Here is a 15149-nt window from a genome sequence, read left to right as displayed (position 1 = left end):
AAAGCAAAAAAGGAAGGTTATTCAGTGAATATTTCCTAAAGGAAGAGTTGTTTTTTTTTACTTTTTCATCAAGAGTGCATGTTATTAAATGGCAATTTTATATATTTTAGATCATTGCAAACCTTACATCCTGTGTAAAGGAAAGATTATCTTTGTTCATAATTAGCAAAGACACATTTAAAATTGAACTAAATGTGTTCAGAATGGGGATGAATAAATTAGAATTTGGTTTGAGTACTAAATTCACAAACCGTTTGATAAAAGATTACAGTAGAGGCCGAAATGAAATTTGTAAATATAAGACTGGTATTTTAAAACTAAACAAAATTCTTGAAGTTTAATTAAATAGATTTTTAAAATGTCACTGTAAATTAAGAAAACAATGGAAAAAGGGTCTGTTTAAAAATGTATTTTTTTAAATACTTTCTTTAATAAACCATATTCCAACTGTGTCAATTAACTGCTTTATTAGATATTTGTCAGCAAAATTTTATTTTTGTATGATTTATTTATCCACATTTTAAATTCAATTAGAGGTTGACGATAAAGCCAGTACAGCTTTATTATTTTTTATTTTATTTTTTTGTGGAATCATATAAGATGATTGTATCGTCAACTACAAACTTTGTGTTCAGTCTGAGGAAAATTAGTGTTTCCAAGAGACTGCCATGTGGAACCCCAGCAAGATTGCTCAGTAACAGAAATGCAGCACTAGGTAGTGATACTGCATTAAAGTACAGGCTTATGGTAAGTCAAAATATAAGATTGGATCAAGCAAAGTTTTATCCTTTGATATTTTTTTATTTTTGTAAAATGCTTTAAAAAGAGTTTTTTTTCTCCAGAGATGGGACGTAATCTTTACAAGGTTCAGATGACGACAGGAGAATTGGAAATGTCAAACATGGGGTTGAGAAACAAAAAGTGAGAAACATGGTCTAGTGAAAATATAAAAATTAATCTTTATAATTAGTATTGAAGTATTGAATTACAATTTTGGTTCCACTTATTGGTATCTCATTCAACTTATGTATTCAGCAAATCAAAACCTTTTAAATTTATCAGAGTAGTATGGCCCCCCATTGACTGTATAGGAGAACATCTAGATAGCCTATATACATAATGTATACAGTCAATGGCGTGATGCCTGTTTGAGACTAAAAGAGTTCCCTGTACTTAGTGCGAAATTCACTTCTCCAGTTTTTCCAAATTTTTCTTTCTCACCTGTTTAGACACAACTTGCCAACACATTTTCATTGTGATACACCCGTGCTGCATAAAGGTGTGCACAGGTGACAAAAGTCAAGTACAAAGAAAGCACAAGTGTCACCACTTGAACACAACTCAAATCTGATCACACATGTGGCTAATGATGTGAGAGAACATATAAAGTAAGCCAATCCAGGGAGCACTTATTTGTGAGGCCCTACAATGGATAGAAATCTGAGAGGAAGAGTTTGTGTGAGAGGAGGTCGAGGTGGGCAGCACCTGTCCCTGCATATTTTTTTTTGTACACAAGTGACAAATGCTCGTTTTTTTGTTGTTGTTTTTTTATATATACAAGTGCTACATGTAAATGCACAAGATTTTTTTTCTTTTTGTAAAAGTTTTCTGCAACATACATTTAGTCTACAGTCAACAATAAACTTTTATTTCTCCAGCTTCATGTCCTGAGCATTGTCTTTTCTATTTATCTATGGTGTTTAGTGACTGCTCAATGTCGCTTTTAATTTTGACTGACTGGGGGCATGATTTCACAACAAATTTCAGTTTTGAACACAGATTGAACGGTTTTGAGGTGAAAGTTTAGTTTTGCAAAAGAGTTTGAGGTTTTGTGACTGTAGATTTAATTTAAGAAAAGGAGAGCAGCTTTCAAGGGAAGTGTCTTAACAATCTAGAAAAACTGTAAGAGCCTTAATGTGAGACACCAGAGTCAAAAGTTTTAATTCTTGAATTAATACCTATATTTAAATAGAGTTAAAAAATGGTATAAAATAAAAAGGTGTTTTTGTTTTAAACAATCATTCTGCTTGAGGTGTTGGTTACCTCGTTTGTGAACAGTGGTTTGTTTGAAGTGGTGGCCACCCACAAAGTGTAAAGACTGTTACTCCGTTGATATGAAGCCAAATGTAAAGTTACTTAGTGAAGCCAAATTATGTTTCACACGTTTATGTAGACATAGTACAAATAAAGAGATAGGAGGAAGTGAATGCTATCAACCACGTGTTTACTTTCATCCTCGAATGGAACCAACCATTAGTTGTGAAAAGCGGGGGGGAAGGGTTGGTGTCGATTTGTAACAAATTGCATAAAGTTATTGAACATGGAAAAGACACAATATTTTACACTTTAATCTTAAAAATTATATATATTTATTAGCCTATTTTACGTCAATAATTTATATATAAATTGTTATTTATAATTTACAAAAACCAGTTTCACCCCTATATGAAAAATGAATTGTTTCCTTGTCATGAGGTAAACGGAAACTGCTTCCGCGTTTGACAGTAAACAGAATCTGGGCTCAAGAGTTCTGTTTTCAAACATGGATCACCGCACTTTCCTCGTTTTAGCGTTTTTATTCTCCAACACAGTGTCACAGTTTGTACCGCCGGTAAGTGAATCGTCCCCTCCAGTCTTCGGGAGATGTTGTCAAAGCTTGTCTGGTTACATTTTTACAATAAATTTAACTGTTGTTGTTGGATGAAACATCCAATTTGATTCAAATTCACCTGCAGTTTACAGAAGACTGTCGGACGGCCATGTATCCACCCAGCGGCCCCACGTAAGTGTAAAAAACACGGTTATATAAGTCACACACACTGGTTTTGTAAGGTTTTGTAATCAGTGCTTTGCTGCCTTGCTAGACATGTAACTCCTGCTGAACTGCTGTTTTTTCAAGAGGAAATGGACTGTAATTGAATTTAGGTCATGTGATTGTCAGCTCATATTGACTGTAGAGCTATATTTCACAAACGTTATAACATGTCATCACTTCTAAAACAAGCTAATTGTAACATTTCGATCAACTTTGTTTGAGTTTTTCTCTCATACCTTGCTTCTTTTGTTCCTGTTTTTTGTTTTAGTGTTTTTTTCTTGCAATATATATATATATACGGTATATATATATATATATATATTGTTGATTATATATATTTATATAATCAACAAAGTTTTTAAAATCATCTTATTTTTAGTGACTATATTTTTTTCTATAGAATTCTTGGTTAAACCTTTTTTCTTACTGCTTTTGGCTAATTTTTCCTCTTATTAAAAGAAAATCTGCCAGTGAGGTGATAACCTTTGACTTATTTCTAACTTAAGGGGCCTGTTTTTACAAAGTGTATAAATAAAGTTTCAGCTGCATTGAAGGTTTTGTGTGGATCTTTAACTGAACCAACATTTGCATCTTCCAGGCCTGTTGTCCTGCTATCTGGGACTTCTTAACTCTCTGACGCAAAGTTTAAGTTTATCTTCTTTGCTTTGTGTTGCTCCCAGGCAGACCTTCAACTAATCAAAGCAACTAATCTAAAAAGATTCTCAAGCTTTGTTTTTTCACAAAACAGTTGGTGGACTAAAACACAAACGTGTTTATTTAAAAGATAGTTTAGGCTTTTTGAATATAATTAAGCAAAGGATCCTTTTCTTTCTTTCATTTGTCACTCAGTGAAATGTATACAGAATGTATTGACATACATAGCCTACACATAAAATATTTACATCTTACTGTAAAGATTATTGCCGTACAGAACCAGAACCATTTTTATAAATATTTATTATAGTTTTATTGCATCACACCAGGCTTAGTTTGAGGCAAATGAAAACTTTTTCTTCATTGTTACTCGCTTACTAGCAAATAAAAAGCTTTAATTCAGAATCTTTTTGTTTGTTTTGTAATATACAAATCATAAATTGAACTGAAAAAAAACCGTGACCCAAATATTTTCTGTTTGAATCAATTCATTCCTAATAAATGCACTTTGAGATTATGGGATTTATGCTACTCGATTGACTTTTCATTGCTTCAACCAGAAACTGTTAAGAAATGTGATGTTGTGAATAGATTGCAGTTTAAACAAAGGTTTTGTCAGCTTCAAATTAATCTTTACGTGTATATATCAAATGTTTTAAAACGACAACTTTATGGTCTATTTTTTTTTTTTTTGAAGAACAAACAAAACTATTTGATGGTTTCTATAGCTATAAATAGAATAGAACTTTAATTGATCCCACGATGAGGAAATTGATTTGTTCACTCAAAACAGAACAGGTGATTGAAAAACACAGCAGGCAATAAATTGCACTAAAACACAATAATAACAATCAAATGTCTATGAGGTGTTGTAGAGTCTAATAGCTGATAGGAGAAAACATTCCTCACTGCGTTCAGTTGAAATCAACGCTGCTGTTTTTCCCTGACGGCTCGTCTTTTCTCTGTAGGTTCAGAGGAGCTGTGCGTTGGTACACGGTGGACCTGGACTTGCCACCGAGCAAGAGATGGGCCCCTCTGATCGCAGAGAGGAAAAATGACGTAAGAGCCTTTTTTCGAAACCTTCAGAAAACCCGGCGCTCAGAGCCGTGCATAAACGCCATCTCCTCTTTCAGCTGGTCAGCATGATTCAAGCCATCAAGGACATGGCTAATGCTTTTGTGCCCAGTGGACGGCTGATAGAACTGGTTGACATTGCGCTGGTGAGTGTCATTTTCCTCTGAAGTGTGTTTGTGCAGTAAGTCAGTAATTGTGATTTTTCTTTGAATAATTATTGTTTTGTGTTGTGCCCTGCAGCCTTTAATGGCGGACACGTTACCAAGCCCGTTTGGTGAGGAAATCAAAGGAATTGCAGATGCTTCAGGGGTTCCTCTTGGTAAAATAACAAAATAAGTAACAAAAAAAATAAAAAAAAACCTCCCCAGGAAGTTTGCAAAAGTTCCTCAGACTCAAAATGTTTTTTTCATGTGTCATTTTTCATATTTTAGGTGAGGTTGTCTTGTTCAATATTTTCTACGAGGTGTTCACAGTCTGCACCTCAGTTGTTGCAGAGGACAGCAAAGGTGAGGCAACACGCCACACAAAGCCTTTTTTTTTTTTCTTTGAGAAGGGAAAGAAAATATTCTCATTCCAAGTTTTCCTTCCTTTCCACATTCACAGGCAACCTCCTTCATGGTAGAAACTTAGATTTTGGATTATTTCTGGGGTAAGAGCATGAAAGCTTCCATCTGTTTTCATGTCGTGGCCACGTTTTGGCTGAGCTCTGTGTGAGACCGTATCTGTGTGCAGCTGGGATGTGAAGAACAAGTCGTGGACCATCAGTGAGAAGCTGAAGCCTCTGGTGGTGAACCTGGACTTCAAGAAAAACAACCAGACGGTCTTCAAGTCGACCAACTTTGCTGGATATGTGGGCATGCTCACCGGCATCAAGCCCGTGAGTCCTTTCAGGCCTTTGAGTTGCAGATTCAGTCGGCATCAAAGCTTACTTCTCCAGTCATGTTTTTTTATTTTGACACAAACACAGAGACGACTACACTTTCCTTCATTTCTGTTTTTTAGCATATGTTCACCCTGACTATGAATGAGCGTTTCAGCCTTGATGGAGGGTACATTGGTGAGCTCTCCATACTTTTTCAGCTTTCTTCTACTGTGCGATTGAAGTATTTTAAGGATCCAAACTCACTTGCAGGGATCCTGGAGTGGATCTTGGGACAAAGAGACGGGATGTGGATGAGCTTTCTGACTCGAACTGTTCTAGAAAAAGCAAACAGGTATTCCCAAATGAAAAAGCTTCATTTAAAACTTGGTAACTCTCCCCTATTTTTGGAAAAAGGAAAAAAAAAAGGCTAAAAATACATTCACATGCTTAGAAGATTTGGTGAGGTGAAAGTGTTTGAGGGCCAACCATTCACCTGACATTCTTTGAACTATTTTAATATAATTTAATGGAAATGAACTATTTGATGAACCCTTTATTGCAGTGGCATACTTCTCATTTCTTCAGATATAAAATAAAAACATCTTAATACATTTTTACCAAAGGTTACGTCAATTTGTCCATTATTCACACCGTTCAGTCCCAGTCAGCTTGTCTGCCTCTTGATATTGAACTCCTTGAAAACAGCCACAGTCTCTTCAAACTTTAGGCAGACATATTTGTTTCATATTTCACTGAAAAAGATTAGCCAATTTCCACATATTGGAGACACATTTAAAAAAAAAAGGTGGTTTAATGGGCTACTCCATTTACTTCAATCATAACTCTCCTAAGTATAAGTTATGTAAATATAAGACAGGAGGAAATGGAATAGTTTTTAAAGACGGCTTAAATGGCCAACTCTTGTTGGACAACATGATAGCAGAATCCTTTATATGGAAGTTATTGCAGAGGAAAGTTGTCTCCCATTATATATAATGGGACCAATTCCTGCAATTTTGCTGGAAAACTGAAAGTTGCTGAAGGAGAACAATGTCCTCAGAGTTAAACAGTTTTTAATTATGAATGGCTGAATTTTTTTTGCAAAGACAGAAATAGTATGAAAGAACAAGAAAAAGGAGTTATACAAATTAAACAAATATACCATGTCTGAAATTAATAGTTTATTAATTTTTTTAAAGTGTTTTGAGATACAGAAGCAGTTTGACTCTTCATATTTATGCATGAAAACATTTATTTTCTGCTTTCAGCTACGAGGAAGCTAAAAAACTTCTGGCTGAGACCAAGCTGCTCGCTCCAGCGTACTTCATCCTCGGGGGAAACCAAACGGGGCAGGGGTGCATCATCACCCGCTCCAGGACACTAAGTATTGATGTGTTGGAGTGAGTAGTGACATATCCACTCATAGTGTTTTATCATCAGCTTCACATTTAGGAATTTAAAAAAAAAATGCATTTTTCAAATGTAGTTTTAATAATTTAGCAGACAGGAAGTAAATCATGTGTTCCTTATGGTGAAGTCATGTTTCACATCACCTGACGATGTCTAAATGTTTTCATTTTTTTGTTCTATTTCAGGATCGACCCAAAGCTGGACCGCTGGTACGTCCTGGAGACAAACTACGACCACTGGAAGGAGCCATTTTTCCTGGACGACCGCAGGACTCCCGCCATGAGATGCATGAACCAGACCACACAGACGGTGAGTCCGGGCCTGAGCCCTGCCAGATTCATTACTTTCACTGAAACCAATTCTGGGTTCCTATTTTACAGAACATCTCTGTGAGCACGCTGTATGACATGCTTTCAACCAAACCAATGTTAAACAAGGCAAGTCTCTCCTTTAGAATGCAGCCGTTTAACTAGAAAGGTCTTTTTTTTTTTGTAACATTTCCCTCCTCTGTCCTCTCAGCTGACCACTTACACAACTCTGATGCAAGTGTCTGAAGGGAAGCTGGAGTCATACATCCGGGACTGTCCGAACCCCTGCATGCCCTGGTGATCTAAGGAATCCTTTGGATCCGTTTGAGAGGCCTGACTGATTATGGCACAAAAAAAAAAGCTTTAACTGCACAACTAGTGATGTGAAACTGTCAATTATTTGTCTTTTTTTTTTTTTTTATAGTAGGTTTAACCTTTAAGAATCCTTAATCGTTTGTGCCAAAGAAACAAAACTGCCTGTAAAGAGAATTTCGTTGTTTTTACTGTCATTTGTTGTATTGTTTGCTGTGGAGGCCACTGGCTGAGTGACGCTCAGATGTTTCGTGTGAGGTTGATCCTGTTCAGGGTCACAGATAATTCCAAATATACAGAGATATAAAAGTGAGAACAGTTCAAGATCATGTTTTTCTTTTCTACTACATGTCGTTTATTTCACTAATATTGAAAAAAGGTTGTTTCCTTAGTGTCTGATTGAATAAAAGTTGCCAGATTTGACTCCAAATGCAGCTTCTTTAGGAAGTCATCCTGACAGATTTTCTAACTTTCTGTGCTCTTAAGCTCATAATGAAGCTTCAGTTCTGCTAAATAGCATTTTATTGTTATATCAATATAATAGCAATCCACACAGCATCGTCATGACACACTACAAAACTCCATGAGAATCCTTGTTAAAAGTTCAAATATTTTATTGATTGAAATCATGTCACCTACAGTGAAGATGAAGGGGGGCTAACCTAAAGTTAGCGGGACATTTACATCTACCTGGATATGTTTCAAAGCTAAAAGGAAAGACGTAGAAACGAAGGACACCAGCTGAACCTTGGTTGTAGTGTCATCCATGTGAAGAACAATAAGGCAAACGAGGAAACAAAAATAATCATGTCAAACTGATCCCAGAGGCAAGAAGTCTAAGGCAGATCTGAACAGGCAAGAAACACGAACGCAACGCAATCAACCAGATCATATATGTTTAACATTCAGGAGTTAGAGGAACATAAAGCACTAAATATAAGTTCTGCATGTGCAACTGTAACAGCTATGTTGAGACTACAAGTGTGTAACTTCTTTAAACTAACAAATAAAAGGAAACAACAAGCTCAGCTTGTGGTACTTAATACAGCAGTCAGACATTTTTCATTCTGCATTCTGGACATCCATGCTCTCTGGAAAAAAAAAAAAAAAAAAGAATCTGTCATTTCTTCTACAAAAAACATTAATGGAAATCCAAAAGAAGGCTCAGAGACAAACCTGGTTGTTTTAGTGTCTGTGCGTTTCCCACCAGCTCAGTCAGCAGTTCAGTGTGGTCACTGAGGATCTCCATGGAGAGGTTGTTATTCTGCTGCTCCTCCACGATTCGCTTCTGAAGCTCCTCCTGACAAAACACACCGATCCTTTCACACGTTTAACCCAAAACATTACAACTACGTCCTGTGACCACCGTCACACAGAAAAGAAATGCATTACAATAAATTCATACAATAACGAGAAAAAAAGGCAATTTTATCAAAAGAAATGTATACAATTATGGGAAAAAAGTCAAAAGTTTTATAAGAATAAAGTCGTACAAATAATGGAAAATAGGTCATTTTTATAAGAGAAGTTTTTTTTTACAATAATGGGGAAAAAGTCAACATTTTACGAGACTAGTTATAAATTTATACTTCCAAAAAAGTACAATTTTACCAGAAAAGTCATGCATTTTTGAAAATAAAATGCAACACTTCCCTTTTCAAATGTTTTAACAAAGACAATTGATTATTATCAGTTTCATTTGTGTTCAGAGAAAAATCTCTGAACTTCATTGACCTTTTTTTTTCAGGACAATAAAACATTCACCCCGTGACACCGAAAGGCACAAACAGAAGAAAATGAATGAATAAAACATTCACAAAAAAATAAATAAAAATAAACTTTTTCCTTGTTAAAGTACAATTTTTTTATATACTAAATTTATGCCTTTAGTCTTGTAAAATCTTAAATTTTTCCCAATAATTGTACATCTTTATTCTTGTAAAATTGCGACTTAGTTCTCATAATTTTATATTCTTTCGTTTCTGGTGGCCCTAGTACTCCGTCGTCTAACATAGTGGAGAACGTTTCCTGCGCACCTCGGTCATGACCGTCAGCTGCAGCGGCAGATCATCCACCTTGACAAAGTCCTCCTCATCAGACTTGTGGCTCGTGTTGCCAGATCCTGCTTCCTGTATCAGTAAAACGAGAACAAACGAATGCAGGAAAAAAAATGCAGGACCTGAGTCATCGGTCACGGATGTGATGAGCACACAAAACAAGCGTGGTCATGCTTACATCTACATTGATAAGGACGGGGGAGTCTGTGTCGGGGCTACTGGTGCTTGTTGACTCCCGGGGGACATTCTGAGGTGGGGAGGGAGCAGAGTCTCTCTGTGCTGCAGCAGCTTTCTCCTCCTCAGCAGGAATCTGGCTTTCCTCGCCAATATTTTCCTCCAATGGGGAGCTCACAGCTCCCGCCAATCCGTTGGCCTCTAAAAGAAAAGGTATCATTAAAAGCTGAAAAGAAAACATTGAAATGATGGATTTGTTAGAGTAAACCTCACCACCGTCATTCTCCAAACTTTCCTCCTTTGGGTTTTCTAGCTGGATTTCACCGCTGCCGGCCCCCTGCAGCATGACATCATTATTTGGTTGAGACAACACGAAAAAAAATGAATTATTCACCATCCTGACACAACTGTCCGCAGCACCAACCGACCTGCTCCACCTGCCCGTCAGCCGAAACCTGCAAGGACGTTTGGACTTCTACAGGTCCAGCCTCAAACTCTTCCGTCTCCTCTTCTTCGTTCTCATCTTCTCCACTGCCATAGCTGGTCAGAGCCTGAATCTCTGCTTTGGAGAGACCTGGCAGGAAACAAAAGGTGATGCGACTTTTCAGAATAAGACGCATCGGAAATTCAAGTAAAATGGAATTGGGGTGATGGGGGGGCGTGGACGTCACTGCTGAGGCATTTTCAGGAAATAAATCTTGACCCAAGTCTTTTATTAAAAGGTACAGCTGTGTTATATTGACTTTATTTATTTAGACTCCTTTTTGCTCAAACTTTTTCTGACTTACTGAATGACAAAAGTACTTCCAGTCCTTGCTCTTCATCCTCATTCTCTGAAGCATCATTGCTCCGGTTGCTCTTCGTCTGCAGGTAAAGCTCCGGCGCTCCACAGCTTCTTTCCATTAACGTCTCATCTTGATCCTTAAAAAAGTTCAATGAGTTTCGTATATAAATATATGTCACAGTATAGGTTATTAATATTTTATTTAAACTTACCTTGTCTTCATCGGTTTTTGCAGAACAAAGGGATTTCTCAGTGCTGCCGACTGCATTTTCCTACATGGACAAAGAAATTAAAGCAGAAGTCAAATTTCGGTTCTTTGAACACGTTTGCAACAGAGATCAGAAAGAGGAAAACGACGGACCTCAGGAGTCCGTTTGGGTTTACTGGGACCTTCAACCCTTCTCTTCTGTTTTGTGGCCTTCTTGGAGCTATTGCTGTTTTCCAAATCCTGCATGAGCTTGAAAAAGGCTAGTTCATTAAAGAGGATCTCGGAAATCTCCACCAGGAGGTCCTCCCCGCAGTCCTTTAGTGTGCATCCCACAAATTTGCTAAGAGAGTCCTGCAGGCAAACAATAGATTAAAAAAAAAAAAAAAAGAGTCGTTTGTTTCATTTAGGAGGACGACATTCGCCTAACCTGTAGTATTCCTCCCAGCTGTCTGTGGAAAAAGTGGACAAACTCCTTGCTTTCATCATTTTGCTGAGTGAGTTTAAGAACCATGCGCCGCACAGAGGTCAGGAGCTGAAGGGAGCACACCTCGTCCATGTTCTCCTGATTAAAAGACAAAATTTGGACATTTGAAGTCTCCCGTTCCGTACTAAACAGGGTCTTCAGTTTTCGTGGGTTTCCACAGCGCCAGAACATTTCTTCTACCTTCAGAAAGGGAATGACTTCTGTCATGATGGCTTTGATCTGTCGGTCCAGCTGCTGGGTGTCTATCTGCGGGCAGTGCACGCTGCCGGCTGCAGCTCCTGCACACACACAAAACGTCTCGCGTCAAGAATGCAGCCAGGGATGTCCAACACACAAATGGAAGACCTCAGCCGAGCTGCTGCAGGCCTTTGCATATGCTGAACACAAGGGGGCGTCATGCGGATGGATACCTTCCGTGGACTCGGCGGCGGTGGAAGGAGGATGCTTGGCATCAGAGGTGCCTGCAGCGCTGGCATTGCAGGGGTTAAATTCGGCTTTGAGCTTCATGCGCTCATACTCTCTGATCCTTGCCAGAGCTTTGTCTAAATGAATCACTGTGTTTCCTGTTTGAGCCACATCGGGGAGAGCGAAAGGAGACACAAGGAATCAATGAGGTCACAAAAAAATAAGGAGTTAGATTGAAATGCACCCGCATCCAGAACCAGAGCAATGTCAGCTTACATATCAAAGAGTTAATGTGGTCAAACGTTCTTGCAAATACAAAACTTCTGCTTATCAAAGCCCAGAAACACAGACGTGGCGTAACAGACGGCCCTGTCAGCAGTGAAGTCACACACGAAATGATGAAGAGCAACAACAAAAAAATACCCAAGTCATCATTTGCAAAAGCTTCCAAGTTGGAGGAGGTGGACATGTTGCTGTCGTCCACAGAGTCTGCGTCCTCCTTCCTCTTCTTTGTGTCCCGTGCGTGTCTTAAGTTCTTCTCCACCACTTCCTGTGAAGCAAAAAAGATGTTGTTTTTAGACAAACGTACGTCTTAGTTGAGCTCTGATGGGGTACACTTAAAATAAAAAAATAAGTTAAATAAACCCAGATTTACTTGCTAAAGCTTAGTAGTAAAGTGTCTGTCCTTGGAGGTTGTTGGTTCAAATCTTCCGTTAGATCCACCAAGTGCCTTATTCAGGCCTCGGACCGGTTTAATGTCAGAATATTCTCACGGACCGGTCTGTACCAAGCTGAAGTGGAGGTTTGTTTGTCTTCTAGCTTCCCTTAACTTTAGAGGGGAATGTTTCTCTTCATTCTCGGTAAACTTTATCTGGACTCTAGATTATGCGTAGGAGCCATTAAAATGTGATATAGATTTTCCCTTAACCCATAGCTGTCAAAGAGGAAACTAAAAATAAAACAGGCACCAACTTCAGCCTCGTCCGACTTTTATGGGGCAACGATAAATACAAAAAGAAAAAACTGTCACAGAACCTTTTTTTTTTTCCAACTCAAAACACGGGAATCCATCCTTTAAACAACTTTATTAGCAGCATCCTCGTAACATTCGACAGCTGGTTGCTAAATATTATGCATAATTATTATGCTGTCTGGGAACAACTGTCACATAAATCCAGATTTGGAGAAAAGACTCTTGGTTTTTGTCTGTTAAAAGCAGCTGTCTTTTATTTTGAAGTTGAAGGTTCTTCTTTTTCCTTCTGAGTCAACAAACTTTCCGAATATGTTTGTTGACTTTGCTAACTTGGGGGGTTTCATTTAGCACGGCTGCTTTGAGAATATTGTGGAGGCTTTTTCAGCACATAATGGAGCGACTCCACACGTGTCAAGATTGAGTCAGATGTGGTGGACAATCCAGTGGTTTTCCAAAATAAAACTTCCTTCAGAATCCGATTACAAAATAAAAGGTTTTTTCTCTTTGCGGCCCGGTAACAGCTGTCCCACTGACCGGTACAGGGGCGCACTGTTCTACGAGAAGAGTCAAATGTGGAGAACAATTTTCACAGCCAGGACTTTCACTTTTAAACCGCTAAACTCCAGCTGACAATATAAAAGGGCTAAAAAAAAAGAAAAGGAATTGTGGAGCAAATGTGTCATTTTATCAATCAATCTCAGACAAAGGCAACATTTAGACACACAAGGCCAGGACTTCTCATTAGTACAACTCTGGGGACGCTGGAACAAAGAGGACACGTTTAATCGGGTAAAATAGACTTCAGGGGAGACGAGGGCAGCCTTTTTATTTATCTTTTCAAACAGAAAGGCTTCTGAACGCTTTGCTGTCAGGTTAAATATAAATAAGGACAAGCAATAGAGGAAGTGGAGATTGAAATCAGAAAATCAAAGATACATGAAAGAATGAACAGACGAGATGATGAGAAATTAAAGTAGACAAGTCTGGTTTAAAAAGAAAAAAAGAAAAGAAAGGGGGGGGGGGGGGGGGGCATCAGTCTTTGTAAAAATAATGAGAAACACTTAAAGCAGAATTTAAAGGACTGTGGGAAGAACCGAAACAAGATGGGAAGGAAAAAGCCACGACCCTCAGCTATGAAGCTATCTTACGTCATCACTGGTGGACAGACTCTGACTGGGCGTGAGCTCGGACTGAGAGCAGGCGGGCCACGCCACAGGACCCAGGCGGGGAGGCTGGTCTTCAGCGGCGCTCCTTACTTCCAGGTGCTTGGTCACTATGTCCTAAGAAAAACCCAGAATCAAATCCTTTTCCTTTAAGCTTACTTTCCTCTTATCCAATTTTGATATGGAGCTGAGTTAGGACTCTATACAAAACAATTTAAGTCACAATCTGGTCTCTTTTAAAGCGTTCCCAGTGGTCTTTTAATTAAATTATACCGTTTTTACCCCAAAAGAAAAAAAAAGTAGTTTTCTAGGACATAGTTTCTGCAGAGCGGCAGGAGTTCATTAGAAATTCACACCCAAGTTGTGGGCGGGACCACTGGCGCCGAGTAAGCCTGCTCATTAACCATCAGACATTTGATTACTGTCTCTCTCACTATCTTACAGCCCCTTATAACCCCAAACTAACATTTCCAGTGCGACACAAATAGCGAGCAATATTCAAGCTATCCAGATAAGAAGTTTTGAGCCAGATGCCAGCTTGGGCGGGGAAACCAAAGACGTGGATCTAGTCGTCTACAAATGGATGCAAAAAAACCTTGTAATTTGAGTCCCAATAAAGTGTCTTTGAACTGCAGTTGAGTTGAATGAGTACATACGGAGCAAACAGACGCCATTTACCTGGAGAGAGTAGAGCGCCCTCTGACGGAGATAGTCTGTGTTGAGGAGCTGCAGCTCATGGAAGAGCTCAATCAGAAAATGAGGCCGAGACTCATTCTGGGAAATCAGCGTGGCCACTTCGGAGTAGATGGTCTCCCGAAGAGCTTCAAACAGCGAGAAGTCACTGCTTGCATCTGAAACATTGAGAACCAGGTTTGTCTTTTTGAGTTGAAATTAAAAAAAAAAAAAAAATTCAAATGAGAACAAAGCCAAACATTCCCTCTCGGGTTTGAAAGCCTGGGTTTAGGCTGAGCTGAATGACAGCCATGCATGATGTGTTAGATGAAAGAAAAGTCAAATGATGCTGCACGGTGACTTTACCTGGTGCTTCTGTGCATGCAATTCTGTTAGAGAGGAAGGGGGTTCTCCAAGTGTAAGCTGTGAGTAAGATAAATTAAAAGCAAATTAACTCAAAAATCGGACAAAACGTAATGTGGAAAGAAATATTAACTGATAGAAAGAACGAGACAGAAAATAATGAAAGCATGAAAATATGCAACATGGATGAAGTGAAATTATGGCATGTATGTGCCCATTTCCCCTGCAGGAAGTTGAAATGATACCGGAGGAGATGTCATTTCGTTTTCTGCCGAGCTTCGTCTTGCTGTCCAGCTTTTCTTGCGTCAGTTTGTCCAGAAGCATCTGATTCTGGTCCCGGTGATGAGACGATGCTGCCCTCTGCTGGCCAAAGTCAGTAGTGCTACTTGCACTGTCACTGTCATGACCTGCAGAGGAATTTGGGGGGAATT

General features: G+C 38.7%; 2 protein-coding genes across 8 annotated transcripts in view; one reads left to right on the top strand and one right to left on the bottom strand.

The window, feature by feature from the left end:
• Positions 1-2480: 2480 nt before the first annotated feature.
• Positions 2481-7858, top strand: asah1 (N-acylsphingosine amidohydrolase 1). Its single transcript, XM_004065952.4, has 14 exons — positions 2481-2611; positions 2736-2782; positions 4438-4528; positions 4603-4689; positions 4784-4862; positions 4975-5049; positions 5147-5192; positions 5276-5420; positions 5546-5600; positions 5676-5757; positions 6674-6805; positions 7001-7124; positions 7196-7252; positions 7335-7858. Exons 1-14 carry the CDS (start codon positions 2543-2545, stop codon positions 7422-7424), a joined length of 1179 nt encoding a protein of 392 aa, XP_004066000.2. The 5' UTR covers positions 2481-2542; the 3' UTR covers positions 7425-7858.
• pcm1 (pericentriolar material 1) overlaps positions 7529-15149 on the bottom strand; it is a 23287-nt gene continuing 15666 nt past the window's right edge. For 5 of the 7 annotated variants that reach the window (XM_023957967.1, XM_023957957.1, XM_023957968.1 and 2 more), the window contains 17 exons: positions 14964-15125; positions 14722-14778; positions 14362-14534; positions 13669-13800; positions 11971-12097; positions 11553-11705; positions 11323-11420; positions 11086-11220; positions 10812-11009; positions 10663-10722; positions 10455-10587; positions 10095-10240; positions 9940-10003; positions 9671-9867; positions 9472-9564; positions 8612-8735; positions 7529-8526 (listed from right to left, as the gene is read on the bottom strand). In XM_023957967.1, coding sequence (XP_023813735.1) covers positions 8498-8526; positions 8612-8735; positions 9472-9564; positions 9671-9867; positions 9940-10003; positions 10095-10240; positions 10455-10587; positions 10663-10722; positions 10812-11009; positions 11086-11220; positions 11323-11420; positions 11553-11705; positions 11971-12097; positions 13669-13800; positions 14362-14534; positions 14722-14778; positions 14964-15125 — 2081 coding nt within the window. In that variant the 3' untranslated portion in view covers positions 7529-8497. The remainder of the gene's footprint in view (positions 8527-8611; positions 8736-9471; positions 9565-9670; positions 9868-9939; positions 10004-10094; positions 10241-10454; positions 10588-10662; positions 10723-10811; positions 11010-11085; positions 11221-11322; positions 11421-11552; positions 11706-11970; positions 12098-13668; positions 13801-14361; positions 14535-14721; positions 14779-14963; positions 15126-15149) is intronic. The other 2 variants (XM_023957972.1, XM_023957970.1) reach the window with 2 other exon arrangements.

Source organism: Oryzias latipes, chromosome 1, assembly GCF_002234675.1.
Source record: "Oryzias latipes chromosome 1, ASM223467v1".
In the NCBI taxonomy this organism is placed as follows: Eukaryota; Metazoa; Chordata; class Actinopteri; order Beloniformes; family Adrianichthyidae; genus Oryzias; species Oryzias latipes.
This window is presented reverse-complemented; position numbering and strand designations above follow the sequence as displayed.

Coding starts and splice junctions, on each gene's coding strand:
- asah1 (XM_004065952.4), top strand. CDS start 2,543: ATGGATCACCGCACTTTCCTCGTTTTAGCGTTTTTATTCTCCAACACA. Junction 4,529..4,602: donor TCGCAGAGAGGAAAAATGAC/GTAAGAGCCTTT, acceptor CTCCTCTTTCAG/CTGGTCAGCATGATTCAAGC. Junction 5,193..5,275: donor GATTTTGGATTATTTCTGGG/GTAAGAGCATGA, acceptor ATCTGTGTGCAG/CTGGGATGTGAAGAACAAGT.